General features: G+C 43.0%; 1 protein-coding gene across 13 annotated transcripts in view; it reads left to right on the top strand.

Moving 5' to 3' along the window:
- Nucleotides 1-20621, top strand: part of BPIFC (BPI fold containing family C) — a 53904-nt gene extending 33283 nt beyond the window's left edge. For all 13 annotated transcript variants that reach the window (XM_042947640.1, XM_042947648.1, XM_042947642.1 and 10 more), the window contains 9 exons: nucleotides 2805-2896; nucleotides 3894-4070; nucleotides 5244-5297; nucleotides 6036-6206; nucleotides 6878-6945; nucleotides 15679-15721; nucleotides 18201-18264; nucleotides 19258-19334; nucleotides 20044-20621. In XM_042947640.1, coding sequence (XP_042803574.1) covers nucleotides 2805-2896; nucleotides 3894-4070; nucleotides 5244-5297; nucleotides 6036-6206; nucleotides 6878-6945; nucleotides 15679-15721; nucleotides 18201-18264; nucleotides 19258-19334; nucleotides 20044-20166 — 869 coding nt within the window. In that variant the 3' untranslated portion in view covers nucleotides 20167-20621. The remainder of the gene's footprint in view (nucleotides 1-2804; nucleotides 2897-3893; nucleotides 4071-5243; nucleotides 5298-6035; nucleotides 6207-6877; nucleotides 6946-15678; nucleotides 15722-18200; nucleotides 18265-19257; nucleotides 19335-20043) is intronic.
- Nucleotides 20622-22314: the final 1693 nt, after the last annotated feature.

Genomic DNA, 22314 nt, shown 5'->3' with positions numbered 1-22314 from the left:
GACATAGTCTCCTCCAGCAGGTCTTACCTGATAGCCTGTACCCCAAGGTTTTGCCTCCTCTATGCTCACATGATACTTTGGGTGTATCTCTCTCTTTGCACTCTATTTGTTCATTCACCAAAGTTGTCCTGAGAACCTGTTACAGGCTGGATGCTGTTCTTGGTGCTGGGAATGCAGCAGTAAGCCCGGGAGACAGAAATCCCTGCCCTCTTCGGACTAGTCAGAGGAGACAGACAGCAAGATGGGGACTAGTCAGAGGAGACAGACAGCAAGCAAGATAACAAGTAAAATCTATGATACTGATACAATAAGTGATAAGAAGAAAGATAAAGCAGAGAAGGAGCTGCAAAGGCATTTCTGTTAAAAGAGCATGGCCAGGAAAGACATCACTGAGCATGCGACATCACAGTAAGAATTTGAATGGAGTAGGGAGTGTGCCACTCCCAGATCTGGACGGAGACCACTCCAGGTAGAGGAAACCGCAAGCACAGAGGCCCATGTGGGAGCATACCAAGTATGTCGGGGAAACTACGAGGAGGCCATACTGGGAGTAGAGGGTGTGGGGGGGAAAGCAGCCAGAGATGAGGTCAGAAAGGGAGAAAGCAATGGTCAGATCTTCCAAGCTCTGCAGGTCAATACAAAGGCTGGCTCTTAGTCTGAGATGAAGATCTTTGGGAGAGTTCGGAGCAAGGCTTGCATGATCCGACTTATATCGTAAGAAGCTCACTCTGGCTTCCATCTATTAACAACAGACAGAAAGGGGGCAAGGGTGGAAGCAGGGAGACCACTTAAGAGGCTCCTGCAATGACCTATGAGTAATGATGGCAGTTGGCCTGGATGGAGTAATGAAGATATAGGACACATTCAGGTTCTGGATGTTCTTTGAAGGTAGGGACAGTGGTATTTGCTGACACCCTGAATGTGCATCATGAAGGGAGTCAAGGACAACCCCAGGTTTTCACCTGAGCAACTAGAAAATTGGAAGAGTGGAATGGCCATTTACCAAGGTGGGGTAGACTATAAGCCTAAGTCTGTAGAGGAGCTCAGTTTTAGACCTGCTCTCACTGTATTGTAATTTCCTGTTCATATGTCTGACTCTTCCCTCAGACTATGAGGTCCACAGGCACAGGCACTCTCTGATGATGTCCCCAGCACTAGGAATAGTGCCTAACCTGCACTCGGTGAATGAATATGAGGCCAATGAAGGGATGCATGGTGGTTGAACAAGTGGATCAGAGTGGGTGCAGATGGATGAAGATTGGGGAGGTCAGGAAAGAGAAAGATGTAGTAAGGAAAGAAGTGGTCAAGGACTCATGTTCTAGCTTCCCATGGGCAAGTTTCTCTATTCGTGGGAACCTCACTGTCTCACCTGTAAAATGGGCATGGTCCTGCTCCCCTCCTAGCATGGTGATGGGATCTGTTCAGACTGTGAATTTAAAAGCATTTTAGAAACTGTAGTGACATAGGGCAGCATTAGGCCCTCACCTTGCAAGTCCCTTCATCTCTGCTTCTTTCTTATCACCACCCATTGAATAAACCAAGCATGGCGCGCAAGAGGAGAAGATGTGGTTCTCAGATGCCTTCCTCTGGAACAGGGAGGGGGTCTTCGTATCACAGAACACAAGGTGGTGGTCAGGAGAGCAGCTCTCCCAGGCCAGGCTGGAACCCCGAGCGCCACACCCCTGTGTGTACAACCTGCCTCAGACTCTGAGATCATGCTTCCTGCGAACCCCACCTACTATCCCCTGGTCCCCTGGCCTTCTGCTGTGCTCTGAAAATTATAACACAAAACATGAACTGAATTAATAGATTCTGCATGAAAATTTTCTTGGCCTCTTTAACTTAGGGAATTTTATTCCTGTCTATCTGTCTCTCTCAATATTTCTTTCTAAAGATTATTTCTAATTATAATAATAATACATATTCATTGTAAAAACTTAAAGTTCTAACTATATAGAAGGCTATAATATAGAACTTGAAAGCCTCTCTTTATACCAGCCTAATATATGCAGCTTAATATTAATAAGTGAATTTTATTTGTCTAATTTTCTTTTTTTAATGTTTTTTTTAAATTTTATTTATTTTGAGAGAGAGAGAGTGAGCGAGCAGGGGAGAGGCAGAGAAAGGGGGAGAGAGAGAATCCCAAGCAGGCTCCATTCTGTCAGCACAGAGTCTGATGCAGGGCTTGAACTCACAAACCACGAGATCATGACCTGAGCCGAAGTCAGGAGACAGACGCTTAACCAACTGAGCTGCCCAGGCACCCCTGTCTAATTTTCTCTTTTAAAAAGAAGTATATATGCATTGTGTTCGTGTGTGTGTGTGTGTGTGTGTGTGTGTGTATAAAAGGCTATACTTGGGGTGCCTGGGTGGCTCAGTCGGTTGAGTGTCCAACTCTTGACATTGGCTCAGGTCATGACCTCACCATGTCGGGGCTCTGCACTGACAGTGCGGAACCTGCTTGGGATTCTCTCTCCCTCTCTCTCTCTCTCTGCCCCTCCCCTGCTACTGCTCACTCTCTGTCTCTCAAAATAAATAAATAAACTTAAAAAAAAAAGGCTATCCAACAACATTTTACTAATGTTTCCTTCAGTGTAATGTGATTAAGAAGGGTTTTTACTTTCTTCTTTTGACTTACCTACTTATCCTGTGTTTTGAAAAGTGAGCATGTATTACTTATAAATAAGGGTAATCATTATTTTGAATAACAGAGAATTAAAATTATGTTGTTCTGGATGGATAATAATCATTTGGCATACTATGCTTTTAATATAAATTTTATTTTGTATTTGTTTGTTATTTAGTTTTAACCAAGATAGACAACTATACTCTCCTGGATTATTCCCTAATCAGTTCTCCAGAAATTACTGAGAATTACATCTACCTGAATTTGAAGGTAACTTTATCATCATCAGAATTCTCATCCTGGCTCTCAACCGCCAATATTTGAAGAACAAATATTATGTGCAAAAGGAAATATAACTACATATCTTTCATATAATTTAATTTCCCTTCAAGCAATTCCCTCATGCTTATGCTCTTTCAAAAGACTATTCAACATTTTCTTGATTGTATTACCCAACACATGTCTAGTGTTGGGTATCATGGAAAGTATCATGATGTCTTTGTTTCTGGGAACAGGTCCAATGCTAAGGGGCAGGAGGTAGAGTGGTTCTATGTGTATCAGAACTTAATACATCAGTAGATCATATGTATCGATACTCCTATTCCTGACCGGTTAGTCAATTTAACTGAGGGATGTTGACCTTGGTCAGGCCCATTCACAGATGAAAATGGTGTTTGCTGATTCTGGAAAAGAGATTAATTGTCTTTATGTTTAGTTTTGCCCCAAAGTTAATATCATTGTTTTCTTAAGCGCATATTGACTTTTATTTCAATTACTGAGAGTCATTCAAATCAGCTAAATGTTACTCAAGGCATATTTTGTGATAACACCACATAGCTAATGAGGGCAGCATTAGGAATGCCACAGAGATGCTTTAACCCATTGAGAGTCCTGGGTCCTTCTGAGTCTCTCTGTGACACCCCAGATGCTCGCTAGTCATAGAGTTTGAAGATGGAGGGTTTGGTATCTCTACGTGGCACCTCAGGAACTATGCAGAGCTGTATATCCAGTTAAATGCACCTGCCTTCCTTTTTCTGGGAGAAGGTCACATCCCAGGGTGGACAGACATGTCCATATCTGCTCAAGAAGTTAGCAGAGCTGCGAAACCAAAGTCGCTGGTCAGGGAGTCAGAAGGCCTTGTCGTCTTTTAATCCCCAGAGAGTTTCTGGTATTTTCCTGATTCTGACATGAGTGGACCCATTGTCTTTAGTGCTGTATGTCTGAGTCTTCACCTGATACACTGATCTTTCTCTCTGTTTTCCCACAGGGCGTAGTCTACCCACTGGAAGACCTCACTGACCCTCCCTTCTCGCCAGTTCCTTTTGTGCTGCCCGAACGCAGTGACTCTATGTTGTATGTTGGAATCTCTGAGTTTTTCTTTAAATCTGCATCCTTTGCTTACTTTACAGCTGGAGCCTTCAACGTCACTCTCTCCACGAAAGAGGTGAGGAGAGTTAATGGATAGTGACAATCAGCGCCAGCATTTAGTCTTATTATAAGTAGCCCATTACAGGAATTTTAAGTCATAATTTCTATTTCCTGGGCCTTTTTAGACCCTCAATCCTACCAGCACATGAATGAAGTAATTGTTAATTTAATGTTTTTATTAACTGGAAGTTGTTGGGTTTCCAGTTCTGCTATTTTCAGTTTTGTGTGATACCAGGCCACTGTTCTAGAATGATCTTAAATAAGGCCAGGACTCTCCTCACCACTTATGACCTGTGACTTCGGGCACTTTCAATTTATTTAACTTCTCTGTGCCAGAGTGTCATCATTTGGAAAATGGGGATAATAATAATTCCTTTCTCCTAAAGTTGCTGTGGACATTAGGGAGGTTTAAATATACATAAAGCATTCAGAGCAATGCCTAGCACAGAGTAAGTGTTGCTTATTATCTTTATTGTTATTATGGCTTGTGTTATGCCTACACAAAGAGGAGAAATTGTTGGTAATTGCAACCGATTTGTCTATAATGACTGGTAATAGTACACATACTCATGGATTCTCTTTCCCGTGCCCCTCCCTTTTATGATGAGAATACTCTCTCCAGTCAACCAACAACTTTTATCAAGCATCCCTTACTAATCTTTTTATTCCATGGGTCCTAATTATACAAGTGGTTATAAAACTTGTGTTCAAAACAGTAGGTGTGGCCACACCAGCTACCATAGAGTGCCGAGAATTAGAAAGGTTTAGCTTCAGATTTGAAAACCATTCATCTGTGAAGATAAATTACTTAAGCATCCTTTGTCTCGGTAATCTCTGAAAAGGTGGGCAATAATACAAGACCTATTGTTAACCACTGTAGAATGTTTACACATGGATCATACATGTATGACATACACAGTGTTGCCAAAGTTAAAAGGCACTCACTCAAAAGGAAAGTAATTACTCCAAAGGAACGTACTTCATGTGTGACCTTGGACAAGTTACTTTATTTCTCTGGGCCTCAGATTTCCTGTGGTTGGGCTATAAAGTGATAAGCTACCTTTAAACACTAATCATTTGTTGGTATAACAACTTCATGATTCCTAAAAATATAAGGAAATCTAGGTTTTCCCTGAAAAGAGAACCCAGGTAAAAATCTTACAGTGACATGATGGTCTTGATTTTCCAGATTTCCAACCATTTGGTTCAAAACTCTCAAGGTGTTGGCAACGTGCTCTCCAGGGTGAGTGCTGAGGGTTCAACTCCTAGATAGTTCTGGAAGGTTCGTGGGTTCTTTCTATTCCTTTCTGGTCCAAACCTGAATCCATTTTTCCATTCTGAAGAGGTTTTCTTTTCTTTTAATAAAATATCCACAAATATTTATGAAACAAGTTAATATTAAAGGCATTATAAGTTTACAAAATAAATCAACTCTCCCTTCCATAAGGTCCCACCACACATCTGAAATAATTGGCTTAAATGGGAAATGAGGGAATAGTGCCCATGTTTGTACCTTTAGTGAAGCAACTATTAATCTCGTGCCTTTGTAGCACCTGCATTTAGACATAGTGTACTGAAAGGTTCAGGTTTGCTCTGAGGACAGAGAGATGTTCATAGAGCATCCTGGCTTTAGAGCAAGGATCTTGAGTCAGACAGTCCTAGATTTGAATCCCAGTTCTTCACTTGGAAGTTAAGGAAATTATTTAACCAAAGAAGACTCACTGTCTTCAGCTATGAAACAGGGATTCTGATAAAACCTGCCCACAGGGACTTTGTGAAGATTAAACCAGATAATTCTGATATGTTCAGTGAATGTCAGCTGCTGGTATTCTTTGTTTTTTGTGTGGTATTGTTATAATTATTGAAGAGATTTGTTCCTAACCATGATGTAAGATTTAATCACCCCCATGCCACCCTGAACTGGTGATTTTCCCTCATCAACTCAACCCCCTTCTCCACTTCTTTCCCTGGACATGGGCAGATCGCAGAGATCTACATCTTGTCCCAGCCCTTCTTGGTACGAGTCATGGCAACGGAGCCTCCCGTGATCAGTTTACTACCGGGTAATTTCACCCTGGACATCCCTGCCTCCATCATGATCCTCACCCAGTCCAAGAACTCAACTGCTGAAGCCATCGTTTCCATGGACTTTGTAAGCCTGTGGGGGCAGGAGGGCAGACTGTGGACACAAATCATGTTCCTACAGTGGGCCACTGACCAGCAGTGTTATACTGATTGTTTGGGGGCATGAGATCTGATGCGTCAGTTAGTGGTGAGGACAGGAGTGAGACTGGGGTGGGGGGAGTGTGGGAGGCCAGTGCTCATACCCCCTATGTGGTAAAATAACCTCTTCCCTTCCTCAGCTTCCTGTGTGCCATTCTCTCACTTCAGCTACATTGATAGCTGACTTTCTTTTTTCCCCAAAATAAATCAGGATGGAAATGAAGGTTATTTAAGTAGATGAAGGCCAAATGCAACCCAATGGAAAGGGACTAATACACTGAATCCAAGTGAAATGTCATGCACACACACACACATATACACACAAACACACGCATGCACACACAAACACACAGTACATGGAGAAGAGAGATTGGGGGAAAATAGAAAAATAATTTAAGAGAGGTCCCTAAAAAGTCTTTATAATTAGTTTCCCTACCTGCAAGACAGCATTTTCAGAGCTATTTTTTTTCTAGTACCTCTAGGAATGAAAGGGAAAGTAGAGCTTACAATATTTCCATTTCTTGTTTCCAAATAAGAAATGATATTTGTGGCCAAAACAGATTCAGTTCTCTTAGTGATGAATGCTTTTGTTATCTCCAGGTTGCCAGTACCAGTGTTGGCCTGGTTATTTTGGGACAAAGACTGGTCTGCTCATTGTCTCTGAACAGGTAAGTTTAATTGATTTGAGTGTTGAAATCCTTGGTAATAAGTGAGTCAGCAGACCATAGAGACAAAGTGAACATTAACAGAGCAAGTGAAGTTACCATTGGCTAGAACGTGAATCACACAGGCACTTCTCCTGTAATGACCCAGATAATTTCAAAGTATGGGCTTCACTAAAAACTGTGCTGTGGATTTTTTCTTTTTCCTTCCCATTAGATAATATTCAGATAAAATAGGGAGCCATATAATTGTAAATATAAATCCATAATATAAATTCACATTCTAATGGTACACCAGTATAAATTAATGTTCCTCTTCAACCATTTCAAAAAGCATGCTGTTGAGGAAAGAGCATGAAACTTTGAGGTCAAGGAACAAAGTGTCAAATATCTGGTCATTTTTTCCATCACCATGATCAAGTCTGTTAACAGCTTTGAGACTCAGTCTCCTTGTCTGTAAAATACTGACGTTGGACTGGGGCATTGCCGAGGTAGTTTCAGTCTCTGAAACTCCAACCCCATTACTAGAATGTAGAGTTTAACAAAACCATGCCCCATAGCCTAGCTGGCTCTCAAATGAATGCCATTCAGTGTGAAAGGGATTCGGCAGGTCATATACATAGACCATTGGACAGTAATTCCCATTTGGAAGAACTGTCTGCAAAGCCCATTTTCCTCTGCCCTGTGAGGCAGATAGTTGAAGCCATGAATCAAACTTCCTGGGGGGAGGGGACATGATATTCGGAATGATCAGAGGGCCCAGACTAAATCCATGGAAGGAAGATGAAAAGCTATAAACAGGCCAGAGAAAGCAGAGTCTGGGAAGAACAGGAAACCAACAGAGGGGAAAAGTAAGTCAATCACCATAAGTCAACTGGATGGTTATGAAGACTATTGCAGAAACATAGTAGATGCTTTCAATAAAATGACACTAAATGGAACAAACAGAATACAAAACTGCATAAACACAGCACTCAGCTGTGTAAAATAACTTTCCATCCGGACAAGAAAGTGAATCACAAGTGTAGGGTTATGTTAGGATATGAGATTGAGTGGGTTTTTCTCCATAAAATTTTCTCTGTAACTATATTGTTTTCACAATAAAAGGAACAACAACAAAAAAGGTAGTATGGTTTCCCAGAGAGAAAAGATTTCAAAAAGGCTTTATTATGTTTTACCCAGCTCTGCAATGCAGGACTAATTTCTGCATTAGTCTCAAAAGGCACAGATCCTAGAGCCCATGGATGCCTTAGAGACCCATGAAAATGTTTTGATATATTTTGAAAGAAGAATTAGAAAATGAATACAATCCAGGTTGGATTATACTTATCTTTATAACAACACGGTCTTCAAATATGATTTTTAATATTTTTTTAGGGAGGAAGGGCTCCTGGAGGCAAAAGTGCCTGAGGGCCCCCGAAGTCATAACTTGGTCCTGTCTCCACAAGGTCAAGGCTGATGAAACTCTAAACCTTGATGGGTCATCTTTGAAATGGCATCTTTTAATAGCTGAGGGGCTGGAAGCCAGAGAGCAGGAGAGGAGGAGGGGGAGGGTGGCAGCTGAGGGGTAGGAGCTAGGCCAGGAGAAAAAGCAGAGAATTCGCACTTCAGTTTGCCTGCGCAGCACTGCCACAAGTATTGGGGAGCCCTCCGTCTGCAGCCTGAGGACAGGGCTGCTAGGAAAGGGGGCCTGGAAATCTGGGGGAATGGGGAAGAATGGGAGCAAGGCCACTAATTGAGGCAGCAAGCTCTTGAGAAGGGAGAAACCCCATTTGTACCTGAGCAGGACTTTGGTTTACTGACAGGATTTGGAGGAAGGATTTAGTAAGGATGGGGCCTCAGGCTTGTGGCAAGAGGTAGGACAGACCTTAAGGAGCAGAGAGACTAGGTTCACTTCTCTGCTTAAATCGTGCTGACTGTCATCTCCAGTGTTCCTACTGGTAAGAAACTGCACGTTCGGAGGACATTAGGTTTATTTATGGGGAATAACTGCAAAAATGGATTACAAACTGCTAAGTTCACATCATCCAAAGAAACATGTGGATCCATTCTCCAGCTTCCTACAGCCCACAAGCGAGCTTTGACCTGGCAGGCACAAGCTGAAATCAAGACTCCTGCCTTCCTGGAGTCTCACCTTCCTCCCCACCTACCTCCCACCCCCGACGACCACCCCATTCCCCTGCTATCCCTATTAGATTTTCCTGCTGGGGAGGCTTCTTGCACCTTAGGCTTCCTGAGGCCTTAGTGGGGTCTGAGCAGGACTGGATACATAATTCGCAAAGCCCCACACAAAATGAAAATGTGGAGCCCCTTTCCAAAAACTTATGAAGAATGTCCAGATGGAGACAGCAAGGCATTAAGCCAAGTGTGGGCCCTTCTGAGTGAGGCACTGTCCCACTGCACAGGTCACCAGCATTGAGTCTGCAGGTGGCTCCTGCAGGGGGTGCTATGGCAAACCTGGGGCAGTCAGAAGGCAGTGGGCAAGGCAGATGGGCCAGGCATCACTCAGTCCCAAGGCAGCTGATACAAGGCTTTGCAGAGGAGCAGAGTCTGTGCTGAAGGAGTGCCTTGGCCTTTGGCTACGAGAATGGCAGCCCGACCTCCCCCACGACTGCCCCAGCCAGCGCCTCCTCTCCCGGTTCCACAAGCAGTGCTTTTCCAGATGGAAGGCCTGATTTGGTCTTAGGTGATTTCAGAGAGACACAGCACCGAGAGGTGTAAAGGAGGTAGAGATCAGTGAAGCATCCCTGATAAGAACCTGAGAAACAGGGTCTACAAAACAGGCTCCCAAAACACCAACCCCCAAAACATCTTTCTAAACATCCCCTGCCTGAATGTGTCTCCTTCTAGAGCTGCTCACTGCTGGCTACGTAGACAGGAGACACAGAAATTGAGGCGAATCCAGTGTGGTGAGTTTAAAGAGGCAGTGAGAGGGGTGCCTGTGTGGCTCAGTAGGGTGAGCATCCATCTTGGGCTCAGGTCATGATCTCACAGTTCGTGGGTTTGAGCCCTGCATCAGGCTCTGTGCTGACAGCTTGGAGCCTGGAGCCTGCTTCGGATTCTATGTCTCCCTCTCTCTCTCTGCTCCTTCCCTGCTCACTCTCTGTCTCTGTCTGTGTCTCTGTCTCTGTCTCTCTCTCTCTCTCAAAGATAAATATGCATTAAATTTTAAAAAATAAAATAAAATAAAATAGGCAGTGAGATCACGGGCTTTGGAGTCAGACTAGCTAGTTCAGATCCCCACCCTGCCATTCACTAGCTGTGGGATCTCAGGCAAGTTACTTAACCTGTCTGAGCCTCCATTTTCTTCTCTATAAAATTAGGATATAATGCAAACCACTTCAGGGAGTTATTGTAAGGAACACATGAGTTAATACATGTAAAGTGCGTGTGAAGTGTTCAAGAAGGTTGGCTATGGCTATTATTTAAAATTTGGGGCTGGCCTCAGCCAGGGGAAGGAGGTGCTCAATTATGAAAAATCATTTAAGAGTCAGGAAACACCTCATTGCCCTGTCTCCTGACCACTGATGGCAATTGGAGAAATTGCCTTTTATTTTACTATCCATGGCTACTTTTTTTAATTTTTTTTTTTAATGTTTATTTCTTTTTGAGAGAGAGAGACACACAGAGCACAAGTGGGGAAGGGGCAGAGACAAAGGAGACACAGAATCCGAAGCTGTCCAGCTTCGAGCTGTCAGCACAGAGCCTGACATGGGGCTTGAACCCACAAACTGTGAGATCATGACCCGAGCCGAAGTCAGATGCTCAACTGACTGAGCCACCTGGGTGCCCCTATGTCTACTTTATTATTGAGGCTTTGTCATCTACTGGTCCCAGGCCAACAACTTCACCTGTTTTACTTCATTTAAACCTCACAACCCTGTATCTCTAGGAGCTGGCACAGTGTTCAATTCGTGTCTGAGACTGAATGAATAGACCTGGAGGTAGCTTATCACCCTGTTTTACAGTTTGTAGAGTTTCACAGGTCACAGAGCTATTAAAGAGCAGAGCCAGAACTTGAACCTGGGTGAGCGGTTTTCACACCCATGAGTGTTCAACTTAAGACATTATACTGCCTTTGATGTGGTGCATAGCCAAGACTTAGAAGATTTAGACAGCAAATACCCTTGTCCAGAAGAGGAACCCATGCATGTGGAGTCACACAAATTGAAGCAGGCAGTGTGTCCTTTCTCAAAGTTAAGAATTGATAACAGAGAAGCCGCTGGCAGTGGGTGACCTGCGATGGAAAAAGCACACCGCCCTTTTCTCACTGCATTGAGAAATGGAGTGAAGGAAAAAATAAAGAAAGCAAAAGCAGGGAGTACTAAGTAATCAACTTGACCTCTATGGGTATGTCTAATTAAGAGCACAGCCCCGTGGTCAGGCATATCTGATTGTGAATTCCACCTCAGTCATTTGCTAGCTGTGTGACCCTGAGCAAGTTAATTAACCTCTCTGTTTCAGTTTCCTCATCAGCAAAACAGAGCACCTATCCACAGAGCTATTGTATGGGTAGATGAGAACCCATTCAATGAGAAAAACACGATGTTCTGCACATAATTGGGACTCAAGAAATATTCGTTACTACTAGTGGTGGTATTCTATTCTCTTTCCACCTTCTAAGATCACATTTTGACCAAATAAGAGGGAGAAATTGATCCCAAGAGACATGACAAGTCAGGACAGCCTGAAAAGCTATAGAATTGGCCTTCACAATCATAAACCAGATTTGTACCGGTCCATCTACAACTGAGGCTTTTATTCCAAACACAGTTCTATTTCAATGCTTTTTTTTTTTTTTTTTTTTTTTTTGGTCTCCATACAAGTGACTTAATTCTAACCCTTTTTCTTAATCACATGCAAAGTTCAAGGCAATCAGGTATACATTATTGTTGAACCATTTAGAACATTGGAAAAATTTTGACATTGACACGACTGAGGCATCGGACTCTCCCAAACTGCACCTCACACCAGTAATATCAAAACACACACACACACACACACACACCCCACCCCTCCCCACCCCACAACCCCTCCCAGCCAACACCATCAGAGAATGCAAATATAGCTGGCCACAAGCAGATAGTGTCACCACCCAGTCCTACCCCTCACATCTGGGGCAGATAAACATTTCCCAATGTGAGCCCTCTGAAGAGAAATCCAGAAAAGAAAACAGGTCTGGAAGGATGGATTCAGTTTCTGTTGGAACAGTGCTTTCAACAGTCCATCAGAGCTGGGGCTTGGCACCTGGGCTGACCGCCATCTCCACCCTTCCTCTGAGGTTGTGGGGAAGCCTGGGCACAAGAGCGCCATAGGGGGACACCCTGTCAGAGGAGGAAACCCCAAACGACTCCTTCCCCTTCTCCCAGACTTGTTGGGGCAATTTCCAGTCTGCAGAAGGCAATAAAGATAAAACATCAGGGAACTCTTCCTCATCAAGAGCGTTCTACAATACTGGAATAGGCTCAACACATTCCTCACTTTAAAATCTTTCATTGTTGAGTTAAATCCACAGCCTGGGGTTATCAACCTCTTCAACTACCTTCCAAGCCAGCCAATCTTACCTCTCACAGCTCCTTAAAATGAACATTCTGCTTTATACTGGCTCATCCTCAGAGTGACCCCAATTCCAATAAACAATTCCCACCCATCCTTTATCTGCTCATTTATCTATAGTCAATTCAATGAGAATTTACTGAGCACCTATTATGTGCTCTACACTGCTCTTGATACAGGGAGTAGAGAAAAAGGCAATTGTTTTTACCTTCCATGTCCATAGCCTGGTAAGAGAAACACTCAGATTAAAAGGCAAAAAATGGGGGTGGGGGGTGCCTGGGTAACTCAGTTAACCATTGTTATAAGATTTTGAGTGCAAAGATTGATTTTCAATGTCGGCTGTGGCCACAGCATTGGAGGACTGGCATTGTGAGTGCCCGTACTTTGGTCCACTTGAACTTCATTCTGTCCTATTTGCTATATCGACCCAGATCACAACCCCACCATCATCTGACATGCTTAAGAGTTTGCACTTTTGCTCTGGTTTTCAATCAGGGCAGTAAACCTTCTCCAAAACTTTTTAAATAGGCTCTACTCTTATATGTCTGCAAGGTAGGGCTATTTGAGCTCCCTTTCTCCCCAACTCTGTGGTTCTGTAATCGAACGAGTTTCTAGTAGGGGCACCTGGGTGGCTCATTCAGTTAAGCGACTGACTTCCTCTCAGGGCATGATCTCACGGTTTGTGAGTTGGGAGCCCCGCGTTGGGCTCTGTGCTGACAGCTCAGAGCCTGGAGCCTGCTCCAGACTCTGTGTCTGCCTCTCTCTCTGCCCCTCATCCGCTCACGCTCTGTCTCTGCCTCTCTCTCAAAAATAAATAAACATTTTAAAAATTAAAAAAAAAAATTAGTTCCTAGTAGTTGTGCTTTAAGCAACAGGTTAGGGGCTCCCTACAGAATGAAAGGTCAAAACTCTGAACTCGGTCGCCACCTAGTGGTCGTAGTTGCGCTTGCGTGTTTTTCGGAACGAGGGCCCAGCGTTTTTGCTCTTTGCTCCACCTGTTTCTCTGCAGCTAGTAAGACGTGTCCATTAGCAAACTAACCTGGTAAGTATGCCTAGAGAACTAGGAAGCAGATAGAAGAAAGATGGCCTTAGGAGGAAAGGGTAATCAGTTCATGGGAAACTCCAGACAAGCTCTACTCACAGCAGGTGATCCTGAGACAGCCAGTCGTGGCTTGAAGTTGTGATGACAGAAATTCCAAGTGTGGAGCTCCTGGCTGGCTCAGTCAGATCATGCAACCCTTGATCTCCGGGTTGTAAGTTCAAGTCCCGTGTTGGGTATAGAGATAACTTAAGAGATTACTCAAAAATAAAGTATTTAAGAAAAGAAAGAAAGAAGAAAGAAAAGAAAGAAAGAAACTTACAGTGTTCCACCTCTCAGTCAGATGACTTTCTAAAACCTGGCCTAGGTTGCCCATCATAAATGGCAGTTTGGCCAAGAGGAGACACTCCCCCCTCACATTTCTCCGGCAGTGCCTTCAAGTGTTTGTTCAACTGCTCACCTTCCTCCTTTAAAGGTGCCCTATACTCTGGTTTCTCTTCAGATCGCATAAATCTTTCGCCTTTTACTAAAGATGCCCTAAGGGTTCTGGTCTTCGCTTCCCACTGAGATCCACTTGAGCCACGGTGCCACTGATGCCATCTCTGATCCCTGTCAGATCCAACCGCCTTTTTTGGTTGTTACTCTCGCCTGTCACTTTGAAGCAATCTCAAAACTTAATTCATAATAACAGGATATTGGCCGATAACAAGCAAGCTTACCTCTTCTATTAATATCTTTCCGCTCCTTAAATGTAATAACATAAAGATGCCTGGAAGAAGTAATACCGGAGTTAAATCTTAAGCAATTAAAAGGAGTTAACCAAAGAAAAGGGGAGGGCCAACTTCAGAAAGAGGGAACAGCATGAGCGAAAAGCATGGAGGCCAGAAACATGGAATATGCAAGGAAATACTTTACAGTTGTTTTAAGATCTTTATGACCTTATCTACTCTAATTTTGGAGAATCCAGCCCAAAATATGTTGCATATATTCAAGTGCATTATTCCACATTTAATATCATCTAATTTTACCCATGAGTGGAGTTGAGTTAAAGTGCTGAGTGGCCATAATGTTACTGGTTGTGGGTATGTGTTAATTTTAGTTATTCACGATTTTTTGTTATGTGTTCTAAAGCCAATATATTTTTTTAACCTCAGATATATGGTGCCTGATTAATAAAACAGCATAGCACTAAGCAGTTCAGAGTTCTTGAATATAAAGTTCAATGTGGAGAATGAACAGAAGTGAGAGCAGAGAGACTACTGGACACCAGAAAACAGAAAAGCTTGTGTGCCATATAAGTGAGTTGAACTCTATCACAAGCCATTAAAGAATATTGAACAGGAGCGTGTCCTCATCAGACATCCCTGTCATATAGCTGACTCTGGGCATGGTGTGGAAGACAGATTGGAGATCAGACTGGAGACAGGGAGAGGCATTAGAAGGCTGATGCCGAAGTGAAGCTCTATACCTGGGCAAAAGTGAGCCATGGAAAGCTAAGGGGAAAAGCAACGTAAGACAATATCCTACAATGGAAGGGAGGTTTGGGATGGCCATCCAGAGATCTGAGTTCTGGTCCTAAATCTACCATTAATATTTCCCCTCTTTGGGCCTCAGTTTCCCCATCTATGAAATGATGGGATCCTCCCTGTTGACTACTGCTTCATATTACTATTACTATGCACAGAAAATCAAATGTGTACTCTGGGGGTTCAGACCAAGAAATTGTGCACACTGTTTCTACCCACCAAGTACTGACCAAGCCCCACCTTGCTTAGCTTCAGAGATCAGATGACACCGGGCACATTCAGGGTGGTATGGCTGGAGACTGAAAACTGTTTCTGAAGATTGTGCTGCATTAGAGTTGCCATCAGTAAGTCCCATATAGCAAATGCACTTGAGAAATCCATCCTGGTTACAAACCTAAGCCTTCTGCTACTCCTGCTCTGCTTCTTAAGTAGCAAATACAGGGATAAAGATGTAATAGAACATAATATCCTTACAAGTCTGTGCATCTTTTTTTTTTAAGTAGTGGCTTAGGGACCTTAAAAAAAAATACCCTTTCCTTTTTGTGCCTTTCTACTGAGGTGGTCGTTTTTAAATCTTCCATCCTTTAAAATTTTCCTGTTTGTTTTGTTTTGTTTCAGATTCCGCCTCTCTTTACCAGAGTCCAATCGCAGCAACATTGAGGTAGGAGTCAAAGCTCTCAAGGTTCTCTGTCAAGGGAAAACTGAGAATTTTCCTATATTGTAGCTGGATGACTGTTTTCTAAGCCCCTGAGTACTTAGTTTCCCCTTGAACATAGGTTTTAACTTTAAAATTCCTCGTGTAGCTACTTGTCTAACAACCCCATTAACTTTTAAGCAGGACAGGAACTCTCCAATTCTCTTTTATCTATTCAGAAAGACTTAAAATAACTTTTTTAAAACTAAGACCTATGTAATGTTGGGAGAAAAAAAAAACAGGCATTTTCAGGGATATTTCATTGTTTGGATAAAGAATCTTTAAGAATTAAATATAAGATCCAAACTCCCAAAGATGAGGCTATCTGTAAATTCTTAGGCCATGATTAAGTTTGCTCTTTGAAGCCTTTCTAGCCATCTCCTAAAATCGTATCAAGGCTGGTCGTGCAGGTACCTTTTTGGGGGCCCCAGCCTGGTGACCTCCTGATTGGAAGAGTATTATCTCATGGAAAGAAGCCCCTCCCCAAACTTCCGGGACATCATCCAAATCACTAATTGATATCCCTATGCTCATGGTACACATAATCCAGAGCAGTGGTTCTCCCCTAAGTCCAGTTTTGCCTCCCCCGCCCTGGGGACATTTGGCAATGTCTGAAGACATTTTTTGGTTGTCACAATCTGGGGGGTGTTATAAGCACTTAGTGAGTAGAGGCCAAGGATGCTGCTTAACATCCCACAGTGCACAGGACAACCCCCACAGCAGAGAATAATCCTTCCCAAAGTGTCAATACTGCCAATGATGGGCAGTCCTATTCTAGAATGTACGTGTGTGAGTGAGTGAGTGAGTGCGTGAGTATGCGTGTGTATATGTAAGTGAGACAGGGGTAGGGTGAGACAACAAGCAAATTTATATTGTATGTGCTGAAAAATATTATAGAGAAAGACAAGTCAGGGCAAGAGAATCGGTGGTGCAAGTAAACATGGAGGTGGTGATTACAGCATTGGGGTTGTTGGGACAATTAGCTGGGATTATATACGGAATTTATTTAGCACGTTGAACACATGGCAGGTATTAAATAAATGATGGCCATTGTTTTTACAAAAGTTCATTTCAGTTATTACCACCTCTGTGTCAAGGGGCAGTACAGCGTAACGGTTACCTATACAGACTCTGAGACCAAACTGCTAGAGTGAACTCCCACTTATTGGCTCTGTGGCCTTGGCCAGGTCACTTAACCTCCCACAGGGCAGTCCTGGGACACAGTAAGTACTGAATTTATTACCATGTTCACCAGAAGCAGCCACTAAGAGAGAAATAGCACTGCGGAAAATAGCGAAGAAACCAGAGAATTTATCCAGGAGACCAAACAAGATGTTTGTTTGTTTGTTTGTTTAGTTTTATAGGAGCATCCTGATTTTCAGGTTGGGAACATGAAGAGCCAGTGGCAGCAGTGCTGGAAATAACATCTTTCATGCCAGACACTGAAATTTAGAATACCAAGATTGTCTCATGCACTGTGGGTTAGCACCTCCGTGGCATAGCTCTTTGGTAGAGGACAAACTATAGTCCATGAGAAAGTATAGCTGACTTTCTCATAAATATTTCCTGAGCCTAGAGAAGGCAAATGAGTCCCAAGTCTTCTAGGAAGACCCCCCAAAAAACTGCTTAGGATCAACAACAGAGAATGCTAACAATGACATTTCTGAAACAAATGACAGTGGTTAATACTGGACATTTTACATAATATTAACTTTTTAAACATGAGACCAACCCTGTGACATTCGTGCTGTTTATCTTTATTTTACACTTGAGGAAACCAAGACATAAAGAGGTTAAAGACTTTCCCAACATGACCTAAGTGGTAAAAACAAGAGGTAAACCTAGGAAGGCAGCCTCAGAGCCCTCCTTGCTAGGCTGCATAGCTTGCTTAAGCATGTAGGATGTTCAAAATATTTTCATTGAGTGAATCGATGTTCATCATGTCCATTTATTTTTAATACCTGAACCTTCCCAGGAGCTGACACTCTGGTAAGATTTACTACCATAGTTTACTCAAGATAAACTGGATGTTCTGGTGAGACTGTTAAATATGGAGCATAACATAATGCAACGGACCTCAATTAGGGCAGACTACTTACTAATTGGGATATTTATCAATTGTTTAGATGGTCTTACTTGGTAAATATCTTAATTGCCATGTTTGCTGCCACCGTGTGGTCCCTCTACATTTGTTGTCACCATGATCTAGCATACCCAAAGAGCAGAAATGTCCATCCTCAAGGAGGAAAAAAGATTGGGAAACTGTTTAATATGCTTTCCTGCAAAATAGCGTTCAGTGTCTGGAAAGCGAGACTGTCTCTATGGGGAGATTGTAACTATCGCCCTCTGTCGTGATAAGGTCTGGGGAAGTGCACATCCAGACCAGGCATGGTACTTTCAAAATGCCAGGATTTGGCAACTGATTTAGTATCCCCTTTCATTTTAGGTCTTGAGGTTTGAGAATATTCTGTCCTCCATTCTCCACTTTGGTATCCTCCCACTGGCCAACGGTAAGACATTCTGGGGAACATGTGACTTTGAGGTAATCAAACATTGGGGATTGTTTGGGACTTTCCACCCCAAGGCCTGTACTTGTAGCACGTTATTTTGTAAATCGAGACCAATGCCAGAATTTACGGTTTGTACCATCAATGATGTGATTGCAAAATTAGTTATTCCAGTCCAAGCCTTGTTAACAACACTACCTGCAGAACTCAGCAAGAACAGTCAAAGTCTGGTTGAGTTAAAGAGATTGAAACTGCCCTCCTGAGGCAGTAAAGAATCTCCTTCAGGTCAGGCAGAAATGAGACTATTCTCCCTAGGGGGAATCTCTGTGGTTTTATACACAGACCACCATCTGGATAGACAGTTTTAATGAAGGACAATCCTAGTCCCTCTCCCTGTATGCAACCATTCACAAACTGCAACATCTTTTTTTAAAAATTTTTTTTTAACGTTTATTTATTTTTGAGACAGAGAGAGACAGAGCATGAACAGGGGAGGGGCAGAGAGAGAGGGAGACACAGAATCCGAAACAGGCTCCAGGCTCTGAGCTGTCAGCACAGAGCCCGACGCGGGGCTCAAACTCACGGACCGTGAGATCATGACCTGAGCCGAAGTCGGACGCTTAACCGACCAAGCCACCCAGGCGCCCCATAAACTGCAACATCTTGAGTTTGTCTTGGTTAAAATACACTTTGTATCAGAGACCAAATGTTCTCAGACCTACAAATTACGGAATTTTCAAAATATAAACTGGACAAGTTGCCAGCATTTTTCTGCCATCCAAATGTACATAATTGCATGTGCATTTTTATTAAGCACTTCGTTAATTAAGTAAGCATTCTTCTAGGAAAATGCTAGGGACAAAGAATGAAAACACAGAAATCAGGAAGAAGGAAAATATATATTATTTAAAAGCTGTTTATTTGTCCTTTACTAAAAAGTTTGCTAAAACTGCTATGTCTGTGCCTAGTTATCTTACACCTTGTTCTATATTTTAGCAAAATTGCAGCAAGGATTTCCGCTGCCCAACCCACACAAAATCTCCTTTGTCAATTCAGATATTGAAGTTTTTGAGGTAAGAATGTGAATATTCTCCTAACTGCCCAATTTCTTTCATACTAGAATAAGCCTCTTCCTAATTTGCTTCCTCTGTTTTACGCTACTTTGTTCTGCTTCGTGTGTTTCCAGCCCACATTTTACAGACAAAACATTTAGCTCTTAAAGTTTGCAGTCAACTATGAAAAGCATTTAAACTTGAGTTGAAAAATCAACCCGAGTCTGATTTCCTTTCACAGCCAGACCTATTCACACCACAGTACGAGATGGTACAATGTGGTGTGTCTGTTTCATTTATTCTCTCATTGAACTTTGGCCTGAACCAAAGACCCTCCTCTAGGTTCAGGATCTGTTGTGAGCTATTTCTTCATTAATCGTGATAAACAAACTTCAGAACACCTTTTTTCTTCCATTTTGACACTTCTGGGGGCGGGGACGGGGGTGGAAGTAAGATTCTGATGGAATTTTCCAATCCTGTACACTATTGCCCACCCCCTTCCCTCCCCACCTCTCCTTCTATAGTCGCTTAAGTCTCATAAGGTGACAGTTATCCCAAGTGGCCTGCTCCTATGTCTGAGGCACTCACAAGGGGATGGGGGCGGGGTGGGTTTGACCCAGAAGAACCCAATAAAGAGACCATCTCTCCCTCACTCCTCAGCAAACTCGGATAGTCCATGGCTGCCGGTCCACAGAGTGTGATGTTGTCTTCACCCTTGCATCCTTTTCAGGGTTTCCTTTTGATTTCCACCGACCTGAAGTATGAAACGTCCTTAAAGCAGCAGCCAAGTTTCCATGGTTGGGAAGGTCTGAACTTCATAAATGGACAGTGGAGGGGGAAGCCAGCTGCTTGATTGCCTGTTGGGAGTCCACTCCAGGAAGTAGATGGCCCTTAATCCCACAGCTACTGTAAACCCGGAAGGGGCAGACAGTACACACTGGGTTGTAAGCCCTAGTGAAATGCTTAGGCTGACAGTTTTCTTTCTCAAACCCTCAGGGAAGAGGGAGGCAAACTGGGTTAAAGAGCTAAATCAGGGTGTGTGTCTCCACGTGTATGGAGGGGTGGGTGTTTGGATATGTGTTCATGTTTGAATGCACATTTGTGTGCTCCTGTGTTAATAAGGTGCTGGGGCCAAGAGCTAGCCCTGCGCTTCTGAGGAGGTGCCTGAGAAACTCTGATTTGCGTGACAGCTCCCTTGAGCTCTTTCAGCAACCCAGGGTTTCCCACACTTCCCCGCATATTGGATTTTATGTTTTATATTTACTGCTACTGTCCTCTGTTTTTAATTAAACTTGTTTTCTATCAATGTCAACCTTGTCTTTTTTTGGAAAAATTCCCTGCCTTGGATTTTTTTTTTAAATAAAATAAGACAAAGATGAGAGAATTAGCATCCTTAAGTTGATGAAAAGTGAGATTGTGCAGATTTCAAGGTTTGAAAAGGGAATACTTTAGGGGGCCTGGGGGGTTCAGTCCACTAAGCATCTGACTCAATTTCAGCTCAGGTCATGATCTTACAGTTTGTGAGTTCAAGCCCCTTGTCAGGCTCTGTGCTGATTATGCAGAGCCTGCTCAGGATTTTCTCTCCCTCTCTCTCTGCCCGCTCACACTTGCTTTTTTTCTCTCTCTAAAAATTAATAAACCTAAAAAAAATTTAATAAAAATAAATAAAAGGGAATACTTTGCCTCTTAGATGTTTCTGGTGAGAAACAGTGGTCATAGGAGACTCTGGAAGTTTAAGTTTTAGGCTGTTTTTCCTGCCACATTAAATGAAATGACAGTGCAGAGTACCAAACTTAGATCGTTGGTAGTTGATGATATTAAATTGTTAGAGACCTAATCATCGGGTGAAACTGAGGCAGAAAAGGAGGAAAGGAGAACCCATATGGATAACTTAAGAAATGAACAGAAACCGCAAACTTCGCCTTTGTGGCTCCGATAGTCCAGCCGAGGTGTGGAAGAGAGCCCTTTCCTGGAGTGCCTACCACTCCCCGTGCTGGTTACTCCACAAGTGTCACTCATTTCACAGACACTCTCAAGAATTGTGGTCCCATTTTACAGATGAGGAAACAAAGGTGAAGAGAAATGAATCACACAAGGCTGGTAAGTGGCAGAGGTAGAAATTGAATCCAAGTCTTACTGATTCCAAAGTCACTGCTATTTACGTGAGGTAGGACTAGAAGCCATAATCATGTAAAGATCACTTACTACTGTAAGCAAGTGACACGCGTATAAAAGAGCATGAGCATAGGGTCCCTAGTGGTCCCAGAAGGGAAGCCTGGCTGTCCACAGGGGCTTGGATTTACTCATCTTTGTCGTGCACATCGGCCAGTTACCACCCTCATCAGTGTTTGGTGGAATAAATGATAAACTGTCACTTTCTTTCTTTGGAATGTGCGTTTCCGACAGAAAAGTTACTTCATTTGCATCCATAAATTCATTGAAACATTACAAGTCTCTAGATATACTTGTTGAAACATGTTTCTTTTTTTTTTTTAATTTTTTAAATGTTCATTTATTTTTGAGAGAGAGAGAGAGAGAGAGCGAGCAGGGGAGGAGCAGACACAGAATCTGAAGCAGGCTCTAGGCTCGGAACTGTCAGCACAGAGCCCGACGCGGGGCTCGAACTCACGAACTGTGAGATCATGATCTGAGCTGAAGTTGGACACTTAACCAACTGAGCCACCCAGGAAGGAGCCCCAGGGGATGTTTCTCATGTCTAGATATTTTCTTCCCCTCTCTGCTGGGAATGTAAACCCCAGGCAGATATTCACTACAGCAGGTGGGCCCGATCCAGACAAGCACTTCCAAAACGAAGGATGACTAGATCTCACTTAAAACGACTGCATTTAGATTAGCTTTAAACCTGGAAGAGAAGGACAAGTAAATATCCGAAAAGGTAAGCACTAGAGGTCAGTCTAATTTTACGCGAGGAAAGCGATTGTTCCCACGAGTTTCGAGCCTCGGCGCTTGCCGTCGCCGGTCCTGCGGCGGAGCCGGCCGC

The sequence above is a fragment of the Panthera leo genome, chromosome B4 (genome assembly GCF_018350215.1).
Source record: "Panthera leo isolate Ple1 chromosome B4, P.leo_Ple1_pat1.1, whole genome shotgun sequence".
NCBI classification, from domain to species: Eukaryota; Metazoa; Chordata; class Mammalia; order Carnivora; family Felidae; genus Panthera; species Panthera leo.
The sequence above is the reverse complement of the archived record's forward strand: the minus strand, read 5'-3'. Positions and strand labels throughout refer to the sequence as shown.